The sequence below is a fragment of the Centropristis striata genome, chromosome 16, assembly GCF_030273125.1.
Source record: "Centropristis striata isolate RG_2023a ecotype Rhode Island chromosome 16, C.striata_1.0, whole genome shotgun sequence".
Taxonomy (NCBI): domain Eukaryota; kingdom Metazoa; phylum Chordata; class Actinopteri; order Perciformes; family Serranidae; genus Centropristis; species Centropristis striata.
In genome coordinates, this window is record NC_081532.1 from 11,095,773 (window position 1) to 11,107,121 (window position 11,349).

Consider the following 11,349-nt stretch of genomic DNA (forward strand, 5'->3'; position numbering starts at 1 on the left):
TTTAACTGGAATAGCGTCACGAAAACCGCACCAATTTCCCCCAGGATGGTTTTATTTTGTACAGAAAACTAAGACTGACATTTCACAGGCTTGATCAACTCCCCAAAATCAGCGAGTCTGGCGAAAGATTAAAGTAACCGGGCCGAATATACGTCCTAGTGCCCAACGGCAGCCAGAGTGCTTAGGGACCGTCGCAAAAGTGCAACGTCTTTCTTTTCTATTTTTAATAACTCACTGGAAATTCATCTAATAAACACCAAACGACTTCTGATGTGTTCATGAACTCACTGTGGACTTCCCACACCCTTTATTTTCAATACACACCTTTTCAATTCCTTTTATTCAGTGTGTACAATATTTAAGCCTTTTATTTTGTAATAGCTCTCTTGTTTTTATAGATATCAACACCAAACCACTTCTGATGTGTTCATGAATTCATTGTGGATTCCCCACATCCTTTATTGTCGTAAAACAAACACTTTAAATTTCAGATACCATTCCTTCCAGTGTGTCACCAATCATAAGACATCTGTAAGACAATGAATAAAAATGTAATTTACGTATTTAATTACTGTGCAGCCCAATTTATATATGACTATGTTCAACAAAAGACAAAGACTGCTCTTAGTATTTTAACTCCTCACTATTGCTTGCTATAGTTGTTCTCGATTTTCTGTTTTGGAAAGCATCACGAGCTGATGGTCAAGTACAGATGCATACTTGTGGCTGTAGTAATCATATTTTTGTTTATTCACTTTGCTTTAACAGCTTGCAATTAATGCTAAACTACCTGAAAGGTTGTATGTGTCATGCTTGAATGACAATTTGCATGCTTGACCTGAATTAACAGCAGCAATTTTGAAGAAAAAGAACAGTGAAGTCAAAATAAAAAATGAGAAATGTAAAGAAATGATTGATGTCTAAGAATCTTGTAAGGGTTTTAAAGGAAAGCAAGAAGCTGTGGAAGCTTCATAGTGAGTTCATGAACACATCAGAAGTGTTTTGAAGTCGATATGTAGAAAAACAAGTGAGTTATTAAAAAATAAAAGCCTTAAGTATGAATAGAATATACACGCTTATTGCTCCTTATATCTAAACAACTTGTAAAGGTTTTTCTTGAAACTAAAGGGTTGTGACTGATTCAAACAGCTATCAAATAAGAAAGGCCTTATATATGAAAGAACTATACACACATATTACTTGTGCCTTTAAAAAAGGGGGTTTATTGAAAATAAAGGGTTGTGGGAAATCCACAATGAGTTCATGACCACATCAGAAGTGGTTTAGTGTTGATATCTATAAAATCAAGTGAGCTATTACAAAATAAAAGCCTAAGATATGAAATAATTATATATACTGATTACTTATGCCTTTTAAAAAAATTGAAAGAGTTTTTAATGACAATAAAGGGTTGTGGGAAATCCACAATGAATTCATGAACACATCAGAAGTGGTTTGGTGTTGATATCTATAAAAACAAGAGAGCTATTACAAAATAAAAGGCTTAAATATTGTACACACTGAATAAAAGGAATTGAAAAGGTGTGTATTGAAAATAAAGGGTGTGGGAAGTCCACAGTGAGTTCATGAACACATCAGAAGTCGTTTGGTGTTTATTAGATGAATTTCCAGTGAGTTATTAAAAATAGAAAAGAAAGACGTTGCACTTTTGCGACGGTCCCTAAGCACTCTGGCTGCCGTTGGGCACTAGGACGTATATTCGGCCCGCTTACTTTAATCTTTCGCCAGACTCGCTGATTTTGGGGAGTTGATCAAGCCTGTGAAATGTCAGTCTTAGTTTTCTGTACAAAATAAAACCATCCTGGGGGAAATTGGTGCGGTTTTCATGACGCTATTCCAGTTAGAAGGCCGGAAAATAGGCGAATATCGCTCCTCCATTGCTCCTCTTCTTTCGTCAGTATCTCGGGATCTCGCAAAAGTATCTCAGGATCTCGCAAAAGTATCTCGGGATCTCGCAAAACTATCTCGGGATCTCGCAAAACTATCTCGGGATCTCGCAAAAGTCCGTCCTTTTTTTTTTTTTTTCACCCATCATTTTTTTTTTTTCACCCATCATTTTTTTTTTTTTCAACCATCTTTTTTTTTTCCCCCGTGTCCCCTGGGGGGCTCCGTAGAAAAGTCTTCATTAGCTAAAATTTTAATAACAACAAAAGCTAAAACACATATGATTTAAGACTCAATCCAAACAGAGAAGGATTCTGTGCAGAGTGAGAAATGAGAGACAAGAACATGCTGCAGAAGAACATGTAAATATAATACTATATGGAACAAGTCTTACTATTACTAATATTACTGTTCCATGCTCTTGTGTTTAGACAAAGGTCACCTCTACCTGCCAATCTCTCCCGTTGTTAGGATGAGAGTGTTACGCAGCTCGTCGTCTCTGTTGAGTTTAGCGTTGTTGAATGCCTCTTTAAGACGAGTGACCAGGAGCTTGGATAGCGAGAAAAAACACACACATCATTAACTTACAATCATCCTAAATCAAACCCACACTAAGTTATACTATCAAAAAGGTCAGCTCTAAAACAACAAATGCAAGACAAGAAAAAATTACTTTAATCTTGTTAGCTTTTTTTATTTAACTTAGGAAATTGTGATTTTGAGATAGCATGTAAAACATTAATATGCATGTTTTTCCTCAAAACTGTTTACATCATAGATGTTAGCGTTTAAACTAAGTGATATCGGTTGTTATAACAAAACTGTGGTATTATAATGGAGTACCACTGAAAATGCCACTGTTATGTTCATCTGTAGCCAACCCTGCTCAACTGCACTGGCCCCTTTTGGTCAACATATTTATTTGTTTTTTCATTATTATTTTTCTTTTTAAGGTCCTATATCTGGAAAATGTCCTGTTATAATAATAAATAAATAAGTTGAAATAAATAAATGCTTTGTTCAGTTCTTAACTAAATTATTAAATAAATGTTATTGATCATTGTATGCTCTTTTGTCTTAAAATAATACACAGCTCTGGAAAAAAATAAGAGACCACTGCAAAATGATCAGTTTTGCTGGTTTTACTATTTATAGGTATGTGTTTAAGTAAAATTAACATTTTTGTTCATTCTATAAAGTGCTGACAACATTTTCTCAAATGAATTTAAAATATTGCCATTTAGAGCCTTAATTGGCAGAAAATGACAACTGGTCAAAATAACAAAAAAAGATGCAGACCTCGAATAATGAAAAGAAAACATGTTCATATTCATTTTTAAACAACACAACACTAATATTTTAACTTAGGCAGAGTTTAGAAATCATAATTGGTGGGATAATCTCAATCATTTTATAATCTTCCTCATAAAATCAGAATTGGTTCAGGTGATCACCTGATCAGTGTCTCATTAAGTAGAATGAGGACGCTTGTGTTGGAACATTTGAGAGTGAGAGTGGTCTCTTATTTTTTTCCAGAGCTGCATATAATAAATAGAATTAGCCTTTAGATTATAAATTGCTTACCTCACTCAGAGAGCCCTGCTCGGAGTTTCTTGTGGTCTCTGTTAGCAGGAAACGCACCGAATGGCTGAAGCGAATTCTGACCACTGGATCCGAGTCCTCCATTAGACCAATCAGAGCACAGAGAACGGCCTGAGAGCTGCTGTCTTCACCAACCAGATTCACATGCTGACAGAGGTGAGGCAGCGCTTCCAGGAAAGCTACGAAAGTGAAACAAATAAGTAAAAAACCTGGATAAAATCATACTGCATCGAAAGGAGAAGGAGCACAGTAATGTACTGTGTACAGGTACATCGCAAAAAATTAGAATATCATGAAAAAGTTTCAGAAAGTGAAACTCATATATAATATAGAATCATTACGCGTAGAGTGAAATATTTCAAGCCTGTTTTTCTTGTAATTTTGTTGATTCTGGTTTAGAGATAATGAAAAGAAAAAACTCAGTGTCTCAGAAAATTAGAATATTGTGAAAGAGTTCAATATTGGAGTCCACAGTCAGTGGTGGTTTGGGGCCATGTCCTCTGCTGGTGTTGGTCCACTGTGTTTTCTACCAGGACATTTTAGAGTCTTCACGCTTCCACAAGCTCTTTGGAGATGCTGATTTCATTTTCCAGCAAGACTTGGCACCTGCCCACACTGGCAAAGGTACCAAAAGCTGGTTCAGTGACCATGGTGTTACTGGGCTGACTGGCCAGCAAACTTGGCTGACCTGAACCCCATAGGAGTCTATGGGCTGTTGTCAAGAGGAAGGTGAGAGACACCAGACACAGATGACCTGAAGGCTATAAAAGCAACATGGTGCTGTAGGCTGATCTCCTCCATGCCACCAAGTATTAATGCAGTAATTCATGCAAAAGGTGAACATACCATTCAGAAGACTGACATTTGTGTTTAAAATATCCTTTTTCTTTTTTGACCTTATGTAATATTAAAATTTTCTGAGACACTGAGTTTTGTGTTTTCCTTATCTATAAGGCATAATCATCAAAATTACAAGAAAAACATGCTTCAAATATTTCACTCTATGTGTAATGAATCTATATAATGCATGAGTTTCACTTTCTGAAATAAGTGACAAAAAATATTGAACTTTTTCACAATATTCTAATTTTTTGAGATGTACCTGTATATATAATAAATGCAGCAACTTTTAGGTTTTAAGCCTATTATGGGAGAAAACATCCCACAATAAATGCCCCGGATACCTTGTTTAACACTACTCTCAGCTTCCTGTTTGAGCAGTGGCAGGAAGGGTCTGATAACAGTCGCCCTGAGGGATGGAGAAGTGTTCCCAGCATGCTCTGCTGCAAGGCTGAGTTGGTGGCAGAGGATCTTAGGAAGACGAGCGGACTCTGTGCAGGCGTCACTGAGCTGGGAGAGATCTGACTGTATGCAGCTCAGCTGACCGACGATCCTGGCAAGCTCCTTCTTCACCTGCTCCGAACTGTCCTCCAGCCTGGGACTGCAATTACACAATGTAAACATAAAGAACACCGTTTAAAAAAAAGCACAATAACATCATAAAGAATGTTGCGTCCAGTGTTTACACATATACATGTGCTTACAGCAGAGCAGTGCTGATGAGGTTGTGTTGGGAGTTTCCAAGGTGGTGAAGAAGAAGAGGGAAGGCCCTGACTGCAGCCGCTCTCACCACCTCATCTGGACCCTGCAGCACCTTGGTAAACACACACACACGCCACGTATCACACACACCACGACGCAGGAGGGCCAGCAGTGACACACTGTCTGCCTGGATCTCAGGAGCTGGAAAAACACACAGTGTTTAACATTAATTTTCTAGTTTTCATAGTGGAAACGGCCTGGTAGGATCACTTAAAACAATTCATCTCAAATTTATTTTTGGTGTGATGTTGGATAAATACTCACAGTAACAGAGGCTGAGTCTCTGAGCCAAAGCAGGCAGCCAGGAGGGGAATCCTGAACTCTTATAGGCTGAGACGGACCTGTTGTCACACACCCAGGGCAGAGACAGCAGAGCACACACTCGCCGCTGGAGCCCGTCCTCACTCTGGCTGCTCACTTCACACACAAACACACGAGGTGATGAAAACAGATATACAGATACAGATACAGATATAAGCTGTACTCAAAAATACAAAATCAAAATGTGGTTGATTTCTGCCATACGCTTCAGAGTAAAGATTGTTTTTATGTCCATTAACCCTTTAGGTAGTTGTTTTTATCCTCTCACAAGTTTCACAGAATTATTGACACATGACTGTTGCAGAATTTTATGTTTTTTTACAGAATCTGGTTAGTGCACATGTTTTATTTTTGGCTAAATGTTAAATGAGACATGTAGAATTAAGTGATTTTGATTATTCCACTTTAAGCTTAGATTTGGTTATTTTTCCTGACAGAATAGTTCATCACACAAGATTCGTTCGAAAACCATTGGAAAGTTGACGTCTGACGATAATCTCTGTTTTTACTGTTTCTAGTTATGATAAATGGTGTAATTTTTGCAAAGAAAACATGTCTTTCAAAAATGCCATCTGGTAATGGGGAAAAATACATACTGGCAATATGCTTTAGTCATGATAATCATTAAGTAAATAGTAAATAAACAACAAACCAAATTTTTTTAAAAACACAGGAACAGCATGTATTATGTGTGGTTTTGAGTGTGTAAATCCTTACTTGTCAGGTAAAGGATAGAGTCCAGGACCCTGACAGTCATCTGGACTGCAGACTGAAAGTAGTTCTGGTTTAAGCTGGGTTGAGGACCTCCTTCTAACACTGACTGACAGCTCTTCAGGGCCCTGCCAAGAGTCTCAGCGGGCACCCAGAGAAGAGGAGCAGAACTATCGACAAGTGGAGCGAGAAAGATGGAGAGAGACAGAGAAACGTCTTAGTTGTCTTTATAGATAAAAACTGATTAGTTAGTATTTCTGTGTGTAAGAAAAAGATAAAGAATGTTTATAAGTTACCTGGTAGGAGAGGAGCACAGGGCTGCCAGGTGGAGGATGAGACCCAGACCCTCCAGCGCTGACAGAGTCTGTTTGGTTTCAGGTTTGTCAGAGTTCAAAAAGGTCAGCAGCTCCTCCAGCCGACTATTCACCACAGCCCACACCTCACTGCCGACACGCATGTCCACCTCACTGAAGACACAGAGAATCAGTTAAGATATCAAGTTAAATATCAAGTCTCTACTGTCACTGTCAAAGAAACGTCTGAAACATGTGAAGAAAATGTAATTATATAAGCATAACTGAGCAGCTGCACTCGAGCGTACTTTGGTGTGAGAGACACAAGTGAGAGAATAATTGAATGTATAATCCTCTGTAATGTGGTGGTTTTCACTACATATGATACTAGGCCTGTGCTAAATGTAATTTTTTTATGTCTGTTGTCACATTTTGTGATGTTATCACCCAAAAAAAGAAATCCTCTGACAAAATCCTCAATTTGAGTAAAGTGATTCATTGTATTAAATTGATTATTAGATCAACTTTCTTTAATGAAAATGTGTTTATATACACTTCTTTGTGTGCAGCACGCAGGAGAGCAAACAGTTTTTTTTAATGCATTAAAAATGTTGTTTTGCGGCTTTACGCCACTAAATATGGATTGAAACTGAATATAATATTTTGTTTGGTAACAAAATGTTTTCTTTTTTCTTTCTTTCTTCAAATAATTTTGACTTTGGGGCTTGACAACGGTCTGGAGTTATTGTTGTTGGAGTTTGAATGTTGACATTATGAATGTGGGTTTGAACTATTAGGTACAGACCTATGTGGTACAATGCTCTTTGCCATCTTTTATGCCACTAAACTTGACCACAGGACTCCTTCTATATAGAACACAGTTGTAAAAGTTTATGAACTCACGCTGCTGACGCTTTTGATGATTTACTGACTGACTTGGAGGTAGATTTGCAGGATTTCTTAGCAGCAGTCTCCCCATCTCCTGACTTCTGCATCACCATTGCAGTCTCAGACTTCAGTGCAGCTTGCAGAAACCCCTCTGCACACTACAAAACACAAGCACATATCAGACATAGTGCAAGACAGAGAACAAACGTGACAAAGTTATCAGAGAAACATGAAGAAGAGAATCCTACTTCAGCTTGATTTTCTGTTCCAACGGTGCAAGCCAGCGTCCTGCAGACCTCAGTGACTCGCTGCCTTCTTAACAACGCAGCACTTTCATAAACTTGAGCGACAGACAGCAAGAAGCTGAACAGCAAGCAGAGTGATTCGGTGACTTCTGTCCCCAACTTGACATCTGACCCTCCGAGAGCACAAACACACTCGAACATCTGCGACACATAAATGGGCTCAAAGCGTGAGTGAGAGACGCCAGATGACTGGAACACACAGCGGGTCAGCTGCAGCAGCTCTCCTCCATACGGATCTTTTTCATTTGAGTTTGCTGTGTACATGTAGGGGTGTGTTTCCAATAACTGAAGGTAGGCCATGAAGAACTCGTGGCCCTGCATCTCAGGAAACCCTCCCAGCTCCACCAGTCGACTCAGCATCACCATGGAGAGCTTCCTCAACCTGGTGTTGCCATTAGCCAAGAATGAGCAAGCAGTCTCCCAGGCAACGCTGACGTCCCGAGGGGAGACAACTCCTCGCAGGGCGTCAGTAACGACACCCATCGCCACAGCAGTCAGCGACTCCAGAGCAGCAGGTGAGGAGAGAACAAGAGGAGAGGGGGTGAGGTACGAGGAGGAACAAACTGGGGAGATATTGAAGCACTCGAGTGTGACGGGCCACCGGCTCTTTGTTTGTCCGTTTCCTGCCAGTGTTGAAATGTGAGCGTACAGGATGTTGCCGAGGTCCTGGGCCAACACAATGAGCTCCTGAGTGAGACGGCTGAAGATGAACGGCGCCCTGGCTCTCAGAGTGTGAAGCAAAGAGCACAACACTGCAGAGACCCGCCCGTGGATGACGTCACAGTCGGGAGCTGCTGCCACACGAAACAAACGCACCGCCACCCACTTACTGAAGTCTGAATAAAGGAGGAAAAAGGAAATATCAGACGTGGAGGGGACAATAAAACAGACAATAATAATACAGATAGGAATAGAATTTTTAAAACAACATAAAACTTAAAATTGCAGCTTTTTGAAGAGCATCTCGCACCAGTAGAGCTCTGTGTGGCGTCCGGGTACTCGGCCGGCTGGCAGGCAGGGTTGGTAAACATCAGAGACGAGGATTTGATGATATGCTGCACAAAGTCCAGCAGCATCACACAGGCCGGCTCTGAACTTGACTTCTTATTCAGCCCAAGAGCGACTGGAAGAACACAGACAATAGATTGAATTAACCAACTGATACACACTTGAGAACTGGAGCCTCCCTGCCGTGTTGAAAGATAAATCTGACCAAATCACAGTATGATAAAATAGTTAGAAAAGAAAGAAAAGCATATTTCTGCTACACAAAATTACTTTTTTGTACCTTTTATGTCTGTGAAATGCAACATTGTTGTAGTCTTCAGGACTAAACTTATTATAAAAACAAATCAGAGAAGCCGAAAAACACTAATTGAACTGCTTAAGGTCAGAGATATATGAAAGACCTTTCATTGTAGTCAGTTTACAGTACAATGATACAAAATATATTTTTTATTTATTTATTAAAAAGACAACACAAAACAACAAAAAACATAATTTAATAAGTAATTAATAATTTAAAAAATAGATACAAAATTAAATTATAGCAGATAAAAAAACATGTAGAAAAAATATAGGGTAATTTAAAATAAAATAATTAAATTGGGAGCAAAGTCTCTGAGTTTTTAAATAATTTTTTGATTGATTTTTTTTTTTTTTTTTAGTTCTTGTTTTCATACATAGCTCAATTTTTCAATCTAGTTTTCTCTTTAAAAACAACAACAACAACATTAACATTCAAGAGCTAACAGACTAACTTAATTTGCCCTCTGGGATAATTAAAGTAATGTTTAATTGAATTTGAATTGAATTAAAGTGATGTCTAATTCAGCAAAATTTACACTTAGCTGAATTTTTTTTTTAAATCAATAAAACAAGATTCATTACAACGGATATATTTTTATGCAACAACAATTATCTTCCAGTAAAAGTTTAAAATTACAGATATTATGTAAGATAAATGTACAAGGGTCAATGACGTCAGCTGACCCAGTGTCAGTTGGTGTAACCAGTAATTTTTTCCCCATAAAAATCTGATTATACACAGGAAAATAAATGTGAACTGAAATGAGAAAAAAAAACAATCCACATTTACATTACAACACTGTGGTATATAACAAATTTTACATAATTTGTCAAAGCTTTAGAAAAAAATGGTTGTATTTAGAACATGTTCTGCTCAATATTGACGAAAATGTATGAATGTAGAAATGGTAAAAACTAAACTAAAATAAAAAATAATTTGATTTTTTTTTAAATGAAGTAATTATATGTATAAGTCCACTTAAATACAATGTAGTTGGATGAAGTATTTAATATTTATAATTTTTTTGTGGTTACACCATTTGACATCTTGCCAACCATTATTTGTCACTGACCCACAAATATCTTATCTTGCCATAATTAGAGGATTCATATAAACTTACCGACATCCACATCCGTCAGTATCCTGTCGATGAACTGACAGAGGATCTGTCGAGGTTTCTGCACCGCCTGGTCGTACTCAGCCGCGCTGGCACTGCAATACCAACACGTTAATGTTATTTATGTAAACATTATAAAGCAGCTTCAGAGTCTGGCATGCTGCTGACAGTTAGCTTAGCCAACTTTAGCCGGTTCCTCACCTAGCCAGCTCCTGTAGAGCCGGTATCATCGCAGACATCTCCAGTCCCTCCATTCTTACAGCAGCTTGTGTTGTCGCTGTTAGTACAAGCAACTTCTTCAAGTATAATATTATATTTTTCAGGTAGTTTTAACCACCATGCCTCTAAATGCCCTGTCCATCCTGTCAGGTCCTTCGAAAACTTTCGCTCCAAAATGACGTTTTTGTTTTGGTACGGCAGCCACCGAGGGTCAAAACACCTAAAAAACTCGAACACTGCTGCTCGCCCTCACGAACTAGCATATCGTCACCCTGTTTAAATAATCGCCTAACTCATTTTTTTAGGTTTCGCAGGAAACACAAAAAACGTCACCAACAGTGTAACGTATGACATTTATTGATAATTTCACTCAAAAAGAATGTAACAAAGGATGTCTATTGGGATAGTAATAACACTGTGTGTAAATTATGTAACTTAAGATAAATAAATGGTAAATGATGACATTTTTTGAACATGCCTTTGTGACTTAAGATATGGTAACACTTTATTTTGAAGGTGTCTAAATAAGAGTCACACAAGCCTGTCAGAAACATGACGTATCATGTACGTATCATGACCCTTAATGTTACTTTTACATTAATGTTCATGACACATCCCATGTCATGTTTATGACACACTCATGTCAGTCTTATGTTGACACCTTAGAGTAAAGTGTTACCAATGTTGGTGTCAACAATAAAACACTGATAAACTAAACTGATAACTAAACAATTTCCCTCTAGCTCTTCTATGCTGGGTTCTTATCTGATGCCTATGAATGTGGCAAATTGTCAAAGAAGTGATGATCTTAAAGTGGTAAAATCACATGATCTGATCAACTGAGGATGTGGGTGATTCTACCATAGGTGGCCGGCGTCATGAGGAGATGATTTAGGGGGAAAACATTTTTTTGACAAAAACACATTAATTGATTTAATTTCTTCTAATTATAATTATTATGGCTTACATTTAAAGAAGACCTCAAATTCAGTGTCTCAAAAAAATTTTAATATTACAAAAGACCAATTTTAAAAAGTATGTTTAATATGGAAATGTTGGCCTCTGAAAAGTATGTCC

General features: G+C 37.9%; 1 protein-coding gene across 1 annotated transcript in view; it reads right to left on the reverse strand.

The window, feature by feature from the left end:
- Nucleotides 1-10,417, reverse strand: part of atr (ATR serine/threonine kinase) — a 37,980-nt gene extending 27,563 nt beyond the window's left edge. The window contains exons 1-12 of the mRNA XM_059353689.1: nucleotides 10,255-10,417; nucleotides 10,057-10,148; nucleotides 8,598-8,750; nucleotides 7,571-8,463; nucleotides 7,338-7,480; nucleotides 6,438-6,608; nucleotides 6,148-6,311; nucleotides 5,374-5,526; nucleotides 5,052-5,250; nucleotides 4,692-4,948; nucleotides 3,490-3,686; nucleotides 2,354-2,454 (exon numbers count right to left, since the gene is read on the reverse strand). Of these exons, the coding sequence (XP_059209672.1) occupies nucleotides 2,354-2,454; nucleotides 3,490-3,686; nucleotides 4,692-4,948; nucleotides 5,052-5,250; nucleotides 5,374-5,526; nucleotides 6,148-6,311; nucleotides 6,438-6,608; nucleotides 7,338-7,480; nucleotides 7,571-8,463; nucleotides 8,598-8,750; nucleotides 10,057-10,148; nucleotides 10,255-10,307 (2,576 nt within the window). The 5' untranslated portion in view covers nucleotides 10,308-10,417. The remainder of the gene's footprint in view (nucleotides 1-2,353; nucleotides 2,455-3,489; nucleotides 3,687-4,691; nucleotides 4,949-5,051; nucleotides 5,251-5,373; nucleotides 5,527-6,147; nucleotides 6,312-6,437; nucleotides 6,609-7,337; nucleotides 7,481-7,570; nucleotides 8,464-8,597; nucleotides 8,751-10,056; nucleotides 10,149-10,254) is intronic.
- Between the last annotated feature and the right edge of the window lie 932 nt (nucleotides 10,418-11,349).